Source organism: Hermetia illucens, chromosome 3 (assembly GCF_905115235.1).
Source record: "Hermetia illucens chromosome 3, iHerIll2.2.curated.20191125, whole genome shotgun sequence".
NCBI lineage: Eukaryota > Metazoa > Arthropoda > Insecta > Diptera > Stratiomyidae > Hermetia > Hermetia illucens.
This window is the reverse complement of record NC_051851.1, coordinates 145,572,899-145,587,893: the sequence shown is the minus strand read 5'-3', so window position 1 is coordinate 145,587,893 and position 14,995 is coordinate 145,572,899. Positions and strand designations below refer to the sequence as shown.

Genomic DNA, 14,995 nt, shown 5'->3' with positions numbered 1-14,995 from the left:
GAGGGAAGACACTTTCTCCGTCATTTCTTCTGTATGCCCTACTTTCCTCCTTTCTCCGCCCCATACCTGCCGCATCTCTTGCTTGGCGGGTAAGAGTTCGAAATTTACTGTGACATAATAAACTCACTTCAAGGTAATATAACCTTATGGGGAACCAATACGAGCTTCCATCGGGATTGCGGAAGAAGGACTTCTCACCTAGCCCCTCTCTGGGAATAGGCTTGAAAATTTAACTTAAACCTGAAGAAATCCGGCGAGGCTATCATGTTCTCCTTCCTGTCCTTCTTGGGAAATAAATACTCTGCTCTAGAAGTCTCGGCTTCTATGATAAAGATTTTCGTGACAGTCCCATAGAAGCTTTTTGATATGGTTTCTTCGTTTTGGGCAGTTAACTCTCTATGTCTGCCCAACAAGAATCGAAGTGCGGGATCATGACAGTTTTACCATAAACATTTTTCTACTGTCAGTTGAATCTTCCCTCCTTACCTTTGCCCCGTTGGGTAGTAAGGTCTGTACGTCTTTGTAACTTTTTTTGTTCGTAAACTTGTAAAGTCGATCAGTTCTTTATTTGCCGTCTAACCCATCAAGGAAGTGTTGTTTCGGCGAGCTTTTACGTCCCATCATCATCACTCGGAACCATAGACGGACGAATGAAGCTGCCATAAATTCTAGATTTCGATGCGTCAATCAAAAAGGATGCCAATTTTAAAGTACGGCTTCATCCTTGATAAATAGTGCTTATGTGGTCCATAGCGCATCAACCGTATATCGCCATGGCTGTCGATTTCAGCAAATGTTCTTCACCTCCCTCTACAATTTTCCGAAAAGATTCCAATTCTCCTCCACTATTCTCCACAACGTGGTTTGTGAGTACCTACTCGCAATTCTTTAATATGTGACTACTCCCGTATAGTAGCACAGAGAGATTACTGGCGCGGAACAGCCTCAATTTGATGTTATCATTGAGATAGTGGCATTTCCAATGGACAATACAGCGAAGGTAGATTTAGGGTTGTTAATGCGTCGGACAACATCAAGTTCAGTGCCGCCGTCAGCGGAAACAACGCTCTCTGTAGGAAGAATGTCTAACGGTTTGGACAGGGCAGAGGCAACTCATCAGACGCTGCTTCACCTCTGCCCTGGGAACAGTGCCTCTGCCCTGTGAGTTCTAAATTCAACGCAGTTAACCAGGTCGTGTGACATCCTTTTAGGACGTGGCGGGCATCTTGCCTATTCTACAAACAAGGACACTATTGATGGCGGCCAATTGCTCATCAGGAGGTATTGCATAGTGAAGACGCTTCGTATTGATAATAAAGAGACACTGATGATGGTGCCTTTCGAGTTCGATATCAGCACCGCTCTTGTTAAGCGCGTTCAAAACGCAATTCCTAAATACATTGCTAATTACGATGTGGTCGATCTTATTATATTTTCATTGCCGGTCAGTCGAAACCCAATTGACCTTGTGACAGGCCCTATGCTCGGACAATATGCCGCCAATGACGTCGCTATAAAAATTGTCGAAGTCTTCAAATCAAGAATATGCCTTCCGTCACGCCCAGCAAGGTGCTGTCAATGCCCATTTTGTGATTTAGATCATTCATCACTGTGACCATGTCACCTTTAGGAAGCCTCTCTTGAACTGCGTGTAATCTTTCTGTCAGAAACCGATTCCCAGGTTACGATAGCGCACCTTGTGGTAGCCGCCAGGAAAAGCCCGACACGGGATTCGCATCTACCATTGCTAGACTTTCCAGAAGGGTGGATCTGATCTTGTACTGGATCTCCTATAGACATGCGACACCTGCCCGGGAGTAGTTAGAAGTCTTCAACAAAACATTTTTGGATAACTCTTTATTTCTTTCGACTATTTAAGTGGAGGACTATGAACTGTTTGATTGACGTTTAATCATGCTTTGTTGGACGCATTTACCAATGTGGCTCTGAATGGTTCGTTTAACCAGTTGATGTATCGATACGAAATGTTGTGCAAGTCTGATATGGAATAGACGGAATGTATCGAGATGGCGCAGGGGTTAAAATACTAGGCTAACAGCATAAGGTCGTGAAGTCTTACTGGTAGTAAGAAAATAGGTATCACAAACTTGATGTTGAACATCAACTCAGCTGAGAATGAATAACGCGGGCAAGTCAGAGAAATAATCCCGAGCGAGAGCAATGTTCCCCACACTGGCTCTTAGCGTACCCTTACGGTCTAAAAATAAAGTATAATAATAATAATCTTTGGCATAACAACCCAATTGGATTAGGGCCTTGGAATGTGTTAGAGCACTTCATTCAAGACCGTAACGGTACACTACAGGATTACAATACCCTACAGGAGGCAATGTGGTCAGCATTGTCCTCACCCGAGACTATTACTCTGATTTGACTCAGGTACTCATTCACAACTGAGCCGACTGGTATCCGACGTCAAATCACGATACAAACTCCACTGCCATCATCGAGATTTTAACCGCGACCTTCCTTACGACAGCCTTGCGCTCTAGCCACTCAGCTAACCGGACACTCGGTTTGCTCGGCCTAATTCAAGAAAGACTATTGCGCCATCATTTATAAATTTTATTTTATTTTTAAAAAAGTTTCCTGCTCCACCTGTTACTAGCGTCCGTGCCACACGATGCTACCTGAAAATTTTACAAATCCCTAGAGTTGACGATATTACAGAATTTATCTATGACCTAGAGTGTAACTTGATCTGCACCACCTCCCTTCTTTGCTTCTACTACCGCTTTGTTCCAGGCAGCCTGTTCTTTTGAATACGTATTGAGTTTTTCTGTTTAGTGTTGGATCAACAAAGGTTTAAGTTGGAGGTATTGGGGCTTGGGGGTAAGATCCTCTCTTATTTTAATTCGAAATTTGGATCTTGTGATCCACTCTTAAAAGGTCAATGTGATTTTCTGAATGATTGCTTCTGGATTAATCATCTGCAGAGCTGTTCTGAGGCGACTATTGCCAATGACGGCAAATCAGGTTGTGGATGGTGATGATGCTGCGAAAATTTGCAGAATAAGGGGTCCATTGCTATTAGAAACTCTCACCATTAATAATGGTAATACCAAATGTTGAACCGTCATCTGTTACCTCTCTATTCGAAAAAGGTGTGGTTGCCATTATTTAAGGATCTGAAGTCAGAACTTCGGACATACAGTTTCAGAACACGATCCTTAGGAAACTGAATGTGTCACCGATTTGGGATTGGCTTCCGTTGGCAGAGGTAAACCTCGAGTAAACAACATTAATTCTCCTAAATTTACTAGCGTTTTTTTCTAAGTTCTGACTTTGTTTCCAATCTGTGCAGTCCCCAGAAATTACTTCTATGCAATTATCTAGATGATCTGGTCGACACTCTTGTATTTTCGAAAAAGGTGCGGATTGCAGTTTCTCGTTATTCTAAACAGGAGAAATTATTTTGCAAAATCAAATAGTAAACTAGTCTGGGCCCAGCAAGACTGAGAATTCCACCACGAAAAACAGACACGTAAAACAGTACCCAAAATGCTGAAAAATTCACAACGTAGTAAGCAAACGTACAGCCCAACTGTCTTTTGCTGCCTCCATATGGTTTGATAAAGTTCGAACACGATTACATATGCTTTCAATGCTACACTTATATCTACCCCTGGGTGACTTGACTGTTGAATGCAGAGAATAACGCCAGAAGGCAAAATTTGATATTTTAAGCCATTGTAATATCCTGGTGGACTGATCAATCCTATTCGTCCAACATAAATTTTTCGTTCGAAAGGCGTGTGAAGCAACAACGGAGATTCTTCATTCATCAATCGAAAAAAGGTAATTAATGTGCATAATTTCTCCAAAGCGGCATTAGTAGGCACAGTCGTCTTACGTTGTCAACGAAGGCAACGAAAAGTATAATTTATCCTCATATTTAATGGTGACAAGAGCCGGCGGTGATGGTAAAGCGGGTAAAGCGTCAGTCTCTCAATCTTGCTCGCCTGGTTTCGAATTCTAGTCGGCATGGGTGTCTGTGTTCGTTTTGTGTTTGTCTCGCTGCTGTGAGCATATCATTTGCACAGTATTAAGTGTGATGATAGTGAAACTGAAGCACAGTCTGATTGTGCAGATGCCCTATTATACTCTACTAAGGAGGGAAAGGAAACACTTTGTATTAAACTCTATCGTCTTGCAGCTATGTAGATTAAACAAATGTGATAAACTGTTCGTTTGAGCAGTTAGGTCTCTTATATATTAATCAAAGGACGCTCACGCTACTCCCAGGGCAGAGGTGAGGCAGCGTCTAATGAATTGCCTCTGCCCTGGACGAAACCGTCAGTCAGCTTTTTGTCTTTAATCAAAGGACGTTTCTAAACGACAGAGATCGAGTAGATTCGTCGTTGACGCCCTCCTTATGTATCTTTTTATTAGGTTTGAGAAAGTCGAACAGTCGCATAACTAAAATTAATAACACTTGAGGTTATTAAAAAAAATATATTTTATTGATCTTTATGATCCTAATACTCGTACAGTTCCAACTAGACTCATTATTTCTAATACTTAATGCTATCTTAACACCTACGATGCTCGCTCCATTGTTTACTTTTCCCATGATCTATTGGTTTGTGCATCCGTTATGCAGGTGCACTCAATAATGTTTATGATTCTATTGAAATGATTCATGTTTACAATGTTTGGCTTAATAATTCTCATGGGAATTAACTGTAAATGGAAGATAAGCTTGGCGACCCAAGCGGATATTTAACCCATATGAAGTGCAGGGTGGTCTTTTCTTCTTCACATCAACTGTAGATAGGTGAAAGCTCTACTATAGTTTTCATGTCTCCATTTCTTGAATAATAACAATGCAATTTATAGCAGCCTCCGTTTCTTTTTGACGAAGATTTACGCTAGCGAACACAAGATCGAATTACCCCATTTGGCTGTGTGAATTCTTGCGATCTCGACTTTGAGAACGGTCTAAGATGAGTTTACGTCAAAAGCGGACAATGGTTTCATCATCGTGGCGGTGAGACCATTGGCGAGCCAATCAATCAGCCCCTTTATTACCACCGGCGCACATAAAGAGTGTTTCATTTAGTCGAGAAAGAGCATCCCTTCAATGGTGAATTTGGAAATCCTATGGTATGCAGATATCGGAACTAGCTGACGTCCCTTTTTTAAGGTTTTGTGTAAACACAAAACCTTATTAAAATCGGTTTACTGTCTGTCTGTCTGTCTGTCCGTCTGTCTGTCTGTCTGTCTGTCTGTCTGTCTGTCTGTCTGTCCGTCACACGCATTTTTCTCGGAGACGGTTATAGCGATTGACACCAAATTTGGTAGAAAGGTGGGAACTGTGAACGCTCACGCATACAGTGAATTACATCTTTTTAGGTTGAATTTAAGGGGGGGTCCCCATACATGCAAAAGGGGGGTGTAAAATTTTTTTTCATCAAATATAGTCATGTGGGGTATCAAATTAAAGGTCTCAATTAGTACTTTTCAAAGCCGATCTTAGTTTTGACATTCGTTGGAAGGGTGGGGAGCGCGGGGGGTTGAAAGTGATCACTTCTTTAAGGGGGCCATTCTCAGAAACTACCAAACCGAAAAATCTGAAAAAAATCAGGGGGCTGCCACTATATGGTGCCTAGGCTCCGAAATACCTTTCATGCTGATATCTGTTTAAATAAAGTTAATAGTAGTATATTACTACAATTTTTTGTAATTGGTTAGAAACCCCCCTTAAGTTCATCCTAGTACCATGAAATTTTGCAGTGATATAGGCTATAATACAGAGCATGATTTTACCAAGTTTGGTGGAAATCGCACTATTATTAACAAAGTTAAAATAACGTCAAAGTTGTTGCTTCTTTGAAAATTGAAGACTATGAATGTCAATATCACCCGACAGTGGATACTCTCACATAATATATGTGGATATATTACGTGCTACGTACTAAAAAATACACAAAACCTTTCGTACCTGAAGCGTCCAGCTTCCGGTTTCCCGACTTGTTATTAAAATTGGTTTACTGTCTGTCTGTCCGTCACGCGTATTTTTCTCGGAGATGGTTATAGGGATTGGCACCAAATTTGGTGGAAAGGTGGGGACTGTGAACGCTCACGCATATAGTGAGTTACATCCTTCTACGTCGGATTTAAGGGGGGTCCCCATACATGCAAAAAGGGGCTGTAAATTTTTTCTTCATCAAATATAGTCATATGGGATATCAAATGAAAGGTCTCGGTTAGTACTTTTCGAAGCCGGTCTTAGTTTTGACATCTGTTGAAAAGGTGGGGAGTGCGGGGGGTTGAAAGTGACCATTTTTTTAACCAACCCATTCTCAGAAACTACCGAACCGAAAAATCTGAAAAAAATCAGAGGGCTGTCACTATATGGTGCCTAGGCTCCGAAATACCCTTCATACGGATACCTGTTCAAATAAAGTTAATAATAGTACATTACTATAATATTGTAATAATTGACAGGAAAACCCCCTTAAGTTCATCCTAGAATCACACAATTTTACAGCAATGTAGGCTATAGTATAGAGCATGATCCCGCCAAATTTGGTGAAAATCGCACTATTACTAACAAAGTTATACTAGGTCAAAACTGTCGCTTCTCTGCAAATTCAAGACTATGAATGTCAATATCACTTGAAAATGTAAATTTTCACATAATATATGCATATTTTACGTGCTACATACTAATGGGACAACTGCGCACTCGAATCTCTTTATAAAAGAAATACACAAAACCTTTCATACCTGAAGCGTCTAGCTTCCGGTTTCCCGACTTTATTTTTCTTTGACGTTACAGTCTATCGGTTTTTGGTCTCCCAAAGTTTCTGTTTGTTTTCCTCTCGGTCCCAGTACTGTGTCCTCAAATTTCGAAAACCGAGCAGTCGGGTCAGTTGGGTCCTCTCATTCGTTTCAAAACATTTCAGGGAGACAAAAGCCCTGACACGTCTTCTATTTATCTTGCTATTAAATGGGTGCCTAAGAAGTCTCCTCTTGTCCAACACTTCTATTTGCGCAGTGGAGCTTGTTTGATATGGTTGGTAGATTGTGGTTCGCCATATAAGAAGTACAGCTCCCTGTTGTGTCTGAGGGAACTGCCCGGGAAGTAATTTTCTTAGTGATTGTCGTCCAAAGGGATTAGCCGTTGCGATAATACAGGATTGGCCGAGTCAGTTTCTTGTAGATAGTTATCTCTGTTCTCTGTCTATATTTTTTTTTAAGAAAGGCTATATTTGGCGTTTAAATAAAGTGATAAGAATTAAATTAAAATTTTCCCTTTGCTAAACATATTTTTTCCTACAAATTTCACTGGTGGCAGAAGCATTTGTATCGTGATTGGATGTCGAATACCAGTCGACTCAGCTCTGAGCGAGTACCTGTGTCAAATCAAGGTAATAATCTCGGGCGAGCGCAATGCTTATCACATTGCGTCTTACAATATACAGTAGTGTACCGTTACGGTTTTGAATGAAGTGCTCTAACATACTTCAAGGATCTGATAGAATGGATTATTGCGCCAACGGTTACTACTTCAAATACGTTGATTTCGATACTCGTCGTCTTCTTTACTGTTAGATTTCGAATGAAAACAGAAATCCAGGATCACATTATTTATGCTTAAAATTTATCCGTTAATCCTGCATCATTCAAGTTTAAAGCAAAAAGGGGAATCAGACAATGGTACAGAAGCTTTTCACCACTGCCACCGCTGCAAAATCTCCCCTCTCTTAACCATCAGCTGATTGCTGGCACTGACAGTTCTCATAGCACGTGTAGTTTTTGTTTACGTTTTTCCACCGATGAAGTTTATTCCGTGCTATTTTCCCTGAAATTCCATCAAAATGTTTGTTACGGACGTGAACGACATAAAAATCTACAATCTAAGCGCTGGCAAATCGCTGCCAGAAGTGAGTATTAACACAATTTCCTCTAATTTGCGTCGAATTTACCGGAATTATCCTTCCAGTGGCTGACCGATCGCCGAAAACGTTCACAGCTGAAAAAGAAAATCGACTCCCGGCGCCAAATTGAATTGATCCAGGATTTTGATATGCCTGGGGTCTCGACTTCAATACGAATGTCACCGGATCAGCAATACATCCTGGCAACGGGCACGTACAAACCGCGAGTCAAGTGCTTTGAGGTTGTGAATTTATCGATAAAGTTCGAAAGATGTTTTGATTCGGAGATTACGTGCTTCGAGGTTTTGAGTGACGATTACAGCAAGCTGGTAAGCGGGATATATATTTCGAGACAGAATACGAATGCTATAAAGCGCCCCTTGATTCCGTTTCAGGTTTTCCTGCAATGCGATCGATATGTAGAGTTTCATGCAGCTCACGGGAGGCATTACAGATTGCGCATTCCCCGTTTTGGACGGGATATGAAGTACCACAAGCCTACATGCGATCTATTTATTGTGGGAACCTCAAGTGTAAGTGAGAGATTTGAAATTTATGAATGCAAACTATGATCTTCATAGAAAGATGATAGTTAGGAATTAGATGAACCTTCAGTGCTGCTGAATAGGAACTATCTCTGCTTTATTAAAAACGAGTGGAGTGCTTCGCAAGTTCGCTTCTCTTCTAATTTCTTCAACACAAAACCTTAGCTCGACTCATGATTCGATGAAAATTGTGTACTTTGTGGCTATAAATCCATGCGCTGTTAATGTTTGGAGATGGCAGCATTATATACGATAAGTTTTCGTATCGTGTAGCCTTTTTTCCTTCCTTGTCATTGTCACTGCTGCCATTTAACGCTTTATAATATTTCATATGGGGCAACCATCTGGTTTAGTCTGCGTTCATCACTACAAGGACACCAAACGCCTAACTTTTATTGGAACTAATTGGAAGGTACTGGCCCACGGGTTTTCGGATGGGCGGCAAACACCGTCCCACCAAATGTGGTCGAGTTCTGCTTTCACGGTTCTCAGCATCTCAGGGTTAAGTCCACGAACGCACTCTGCTACGAGGGAACCGACCATATTAATAAGGCGAGTCGTGTTGTATTTAGTTAGGTTTCTGTGAATCGACGGATTTTAGTAGGACATTGCTTGAGTGGGTGGTGATAATCCGAGCTATGTGCTACTGAAGAAATATAGTGTCTTGAGCGATTTCGCTTATCCCGCCGACTGTTGATAAACGGACAACAGGCTCAGCTAGTCGTTTATTTTTTATTTGCCACAATTCCAACTGGTTTAAAAAATCAGCTTGAATAAAAGGTTTGGATATGTTAGCGACGCAAAAATCCCAATAGAAGAACCCTCGTAATCTGAGCGATATAATTGGGCGTTTGTGTATAAATATTTTAATAGACGAATTTATGGATCTCTCGATAAACTTGGAACAACAGATCCGCTGGCTTCTATGTCACCAAGAAAGTGTAACCGATTGAATGAGTCTGACACGCACAGGGGATAGAATTTCCGCAGTAAGATTTGTGATTTCAATCAACCCGGATAGGTTGTATGAGTAAACTATTTAGGAAAAATAATTTGACAACTGGATCAGTTATCTTGCCATTAAATTGATTTATTATCGCTCGAAGCAAATGCAAGGGTTTTCTGATCAATAATTTAAAACTCGGTAAGAAGGTCACAGATTTCCGCCTCTTCGGATGGCGTGTGTGTGTGTGTGTGGTGACTGAGAAGCTACATCTTCTGAGCACTTAGGCCGTGTTGGCCCATTGTACTCGCCACACCCATCTAACGGAATATTCCGGATTTGCTAACGTATTGTAGGATTTCCGTTAGTGAATGTAATGCTACCCGTCGCAACGGGAAAACGTCGGCACTAAAGATCTGATGCATCCCTAGGCGGGGCATTCACATAGGAAATGCTTCGTGGATTCCGCTTTCTCATTACAGGAGGGACACGTATCATCTTGAATAATTCCTATTCTGAACGTATGTCCAGCTTGTGAATTATAGCCTGTCAGAATGCTTACAATACACCTGCAAATCCTCCTGCTTTTCGACAGAATAAACTTTGCGGTACGCATGTTCGGTTCTGACAGGAAAAGTTTGGTGTGTCGACCAGAATTTAGGCTCTTCCACCTGTCATTGTGGGAAGCTTGTTCCCAGTTTTTGAAGACAGACTTAGTCAATGCTACTGATACTCCAATTGCTAGTTCTGGTCCCGGCATAGGGGAGATTGGACGCTCTTTCGCTAAAGCATCCAAGATTTCATTTGCCTCTACGCCATAGTAACGAGGTACCCAGAATAATTCCACCGTATTGAATCTAAGGATAGAGTTCAAACGGTTTCTGCATTCCTGAAAAATTCTCGGAGTGATCAAAGGACTACTCAACGCCCTCAATGCAGCTTGGCTACCACTGCAGATTACGATGCGCCTGTCCTTCAACCGCTCGTCAATCGCCCAGTTTGCCGCTCTTAGGATCGCATAAACTTCGGCTTGAAAAACCGTTGCATATTGTCTCAAAAGAAAATCCCACTTTTCGGTTTTATTCGAGACGTAGACTCCGGCTCCCGAAGCCTGTTCTGTTTTCGAGCCATCGGTATAGAAGACTTCCGTATATCCCGCCACGCATTCCTCTGGGACTTCCCGGTTCTCTCTACGCTTCGGGGTAACTTCATATTTTCTACCAAACAGATGTATGGGGACACGAGAATCGGAAGGCATTGTAAGAACCGGATTCAGTACTCCCAGTAACTCTTCCAATGCTCTGTGCCCCCTACATTCGTTGTTTCCCTATAGAGCTAATCGAATTAGTCTATGAGCTGTTCTCATTGCAGTGCTTTGAACAAATATATCCAAGGGCTGCAAATTGAGTAATGAATTTAGAGCTGCGCCGGACGTCGTGCTCATGGTGCCAGTGATACCCAGACACAGTGCTTTGCAGTGTGGCTAGTTTACAGTGAAAACTCTTTTGTTTCACCTTAACCCACTGCACTACGGATGCATAAACGAACATCGGCCTAATGATAGCAACGTATATCCACATTACCACATGGGGTCTGAGTCCCCATGTCTAGGTAAAGATCCGTCTGCACAGCCTATAAGCTGTGAGAGCACGTTTCATCTTGCTCTGCATGATCTCCTCTATAAATGGTGTGCTGTTGCACAACTTGGGTTTACTAATGTATAGGGTGTGCCGGACTGCTGGATAGGCGTGAAATCCATAGAAAATTCAATCCACACTACAAAAACTTATTTCTTTATTAGTAACTTAATAAATACAAATTTGAATAGAACGCGCGGCGTTCGGAAGTGCTTCCCTTCCGATTTTCCGGGGGATCAACAATCAAAACTTGCCACACGATTTTATGTGAAGATTACAATGAGGGCCTATTCAATTCAATTCGTTTAACTGGCGAAAAATATATGAAATTTATGTCAGTACCAAAACTCAGTAGTTTGATTAGCGTTCCAAGAAAACTGTTTTCTTCGCTATGAAAACGTCCAGATTTGTGCCTGAAAAAGATTATTTGTGCCATCTACACATTTTAGGAAATTCTAAAAGACAGAAATCTACAGAAAGATACTTGGGTGGAAGGAAATAAATGGCCAAAATATCCATTTTGGGTTAAAATGTGTTATTGTTTTACATGAATAAAATTTGGGGAACCAACTATTTAAAATTTAATGACATATTATATACGCCTCCAATAAAGGCGGAATTACCATTTACGATATTCGACTGTTGAACCCCAACTGTGGTTGTGTTTCGGAATGTGTGTACATTTCTTGGCGCGGTATCGAAGGAGAATGCTCGCATTTTGACAAGTGTATGTATGGCCTCAACACAACAGCGGAGTGACTGCGTCCGTCCGCAGTGAGAGAGCCGTCAAAGTTCATTACACTTTTCGTTTTCGACTGTTACATTTGAATGGGACTAATTAGCATGAATTCGTATAGGAAACTGTCGTAGGCACTAATTGAATTGCAAGTGCCAATTAGGAAGTGTCACTAGCACTGGTCAAACAGGAAGAATAAAGATAGGAGACTACAACTTTGACACCGTTGGTAATTTCTCCTATCTAGGATCGAAAATCACAACTGATAACAACTCCTGCTGTCAGCCAACAGAGCCTATTTCAGCTTACAAAAACTTTTCCGCTCGAAACGTCTCACCATAGAGTCAGAACTTTCACTGTACAAGACAATGATCTTACCAGTTCTCATGTATTCCTCGGAGACTTGGGTTCTTAACAAGAAGAATTCCGAACTCTTGGCCGCGTTCGAGAGAAGAATCCTCCGAAGAATTTTTGGCCCCCTACATGAGGATGGACGATTCCGTAGCCTACACAATGACGAAATCTATGAGCGATACCATGACCGTCCGGATAAAATCCGGCTCAATAGGTTACGGTGGGCGGGTCACTTAATCCGTATGGATGAGAATGATCCAGTCTGGCAGACCCTGCCTAAGATGAAGCGATGTCGTAGGTTAGAACGCCAGACAGCTTTTAGGGATATCGAATTGGTGGACCTCGGCGCAAAACCGGGATGTCTGGAGTTCCTAGACCGGATACCGGTTATTGCGCCGTTGATGATGATGATGATGAGACAGACTTCAAATTTCAAATAAGAAATAGTTAAGATCGGGCGCCAAATGCATTGTTTTTTCCTAAACTTTCGTTGAACCGAACCAATAAGGTGGCATAATATTAGTCATTTGTAGTGATTACAACGCTTGCCGACACAAGAACAGAGTTATTATTCAATATCAAACGCTAGGTTGACACCTAAAAGTAGGAAATATCCTAAAATTCCTTTCGCTTATATGTTCGTCAAAATACAGGAATCAATGGAGTTATAACCATGTAAAGAATCACAGACTATGGTACAGAGATGGATCAGACTGAAGACGGGATTGGGGCTGGGGTACATAGGATAAGCCCGAGGCATGACATGTTACAACTCTTATACAGAATTGAAGTGGACAAAATAACTAAAATACTGGAACTAAACAAATTTAAAATGAGGACACAGGCGTAATAAAACCGGTCACTGCCCTCTATGTAAACGTCTGCAGGCGATCAATCTATCACGCAAACCCAACATACAAAATTCCACCCTCATTATATTAGATTGCCCCGCACTCTCGCGGTTGAACCTTATCACCCATGATATAACAAAATCTCAAGAAAGGCTTGATTAAGCATCTCTAGTGCTACTTCGCATAGCGCCTGGGACGGGGCTTTCCATGTGAATGAAGTTTGGATGAACATACTATGCGTCAATAGGTTGCAATATTGAGCAAGCAAACCCCATCCTAGACAAGGCATCTTTATCCAACTATCCATTCAAACTGTATCCCACAAAACTGTCATCATGACTTTGTTGGCAAACATTCACACCAGGTTCTTTTCGACGCGATTCGCTTCGAGAAACCCACTGTTTCGATGATGCTTGGCTTCTGATGGGTTGAGGTGAAAAACGCCAAACACCCCTTTTGGATTTTCACATTGGGAGTGAAGCGTGGCACTCATCCGAATGATCATTTAAAATCGAAATGAATAACCCATGTGATATGCCTACGAGTTTCACGCTCTCCCACACTTTCAAATTTCGATTGTTTATCAGTTTAAGCACGGCGCCTTTAATTATGTTCAGCAGGTTGACTTTAACTTGTGACCACAACGGAATTCAATAAACCACTCTATTTTCATTGAAATTGATGATGCAGAGCGTGTGGATGATTTTATTATGACTAGAATGGGAGTGTCCGGATAGCTGAGTGGTTAGAGCACAAGGCTGTCGTACGGAAAGTCGCGGTTCAAATCTCACTGGTGGCAGTGGAATTTGTATCGTGATTTGACGTCGGACACCAGTCGACTCAGCTGTGAATGAGTACCTGAGTCAAATCAGGGTAATAATCTCGGGCGAGCGCAAGGCTGACCACATTGCCTCCTAGTGTACCGTTACGGTCTTGAATGAAGTGCTCTAACACACTTCAAGGCCCTGATCCAACATGGATTGTTGCGCCAACGATTATTATTATTATTATTATTAGAATGGGCTGGACGATGGTCAAACCATCATTGTTAGCCCGAGTCGACCTAGTGGATAGAGGTATCTCAGTAGCCTAAAAATTTGACGAAATTGACCGTTAAGATCGGCCTGCATATATTGAAGCCCGACTGAAGTCCTTTGGACATTTTAGTCTCTCGTGTGTCATTTCACAAAACTTTACGTCTCATTAACACGTTGAGTGAGTCAACAGCGGGACTTGAGATCCCAAGAAACAACAGCTACGATTATCAATAAAATAAATAAAAAAAATAAAGACTTGACCTTAGGGTAGAACCGTAAGACTCCGAAACCGAGAGGGTAGATTCATGACGGATCACATCTTCAATCGATGCTTCTCCTTGCTTAGATGTTTAAGAGAACTTTCTTATAATTTCGGGAAAAAAAAGTTGTTGTCTGGTTTTAATGGCTGCCAAATATAAACTCAATGGACCTTAATTGAAATTGAATTTTAGCCAGTTAACGCATTGTGCTTAATGTCCCACCAGCTTAATGCTGGTGATCGAAGTAATTTCTTTTCAATAATCTTTGTTGCGACACCGCAAAATGTATCACTGGAAAATTCCGAAGTTCGTTATGGAGTTTGTTCTACTTTACCTTTTTGTGAAAAAGGAATAACGGCGCTTCTTAGGAAAAGGAAGTTTGGTCTTTAAAAGTTAATAGACGCTTCGGACCATATTGAGTTGAAAAACGGCTCAAAAACACGGCAGTTAGATCCGGCAGAAGGTAGGGTTACATCTCTGTGATTTTACGTGGGTACCTGTCTCGGGAACTTAATCCCACAGTCTTCTTAAAACACGGATTGAATTTGTGACCACACTCAGAGCCCCGCTGCAGCAAGCTACAACGATGCCAGACGCCTACTGCATCACGGCCGGCAAACCAATGTGATACAGCGTCTCCCGGGGCCACCACTATGGAGGTTCTCCTCGGCCACTTGGTTTTGGTTCGGCCGACAGGATTGTCTTCCTCACCTCTGAGCACCGGG

At 41.7% G+C, this 14,995-nt stretch overlaps 1 protein-coding gene across 1 annotated transcript in view; it reads left to right on the top strand.

The window, feature by feature from the left end:
* Positions 1-7,771: 7,771 nt before the first annotated feature.
* Positions 7,772-14,995, top strand: part of LOC119651448 (nucleolar protein 10) — a 30,039-nt gene continuing 22,815 nt past the window's right edge. The window contains exons 1-3 of the mRNA XM_038055054.1: positions 7,772-7,913; positions 7,973-8,236; positions 8,303-8,440. Of these exons, the coding sequence (XP_037910982.1) occupies positions 7,848-7,913; positions 7,973-8,236; positions 8,303-8,440 (468 nt within the window). The 5' untranslated portion in view covers positions 7,772-7,847. The remainder of the gene's footprint in view (positions 7,914-7,972; positions 8,237-8,302; positions 8,441-14,995) is intronic.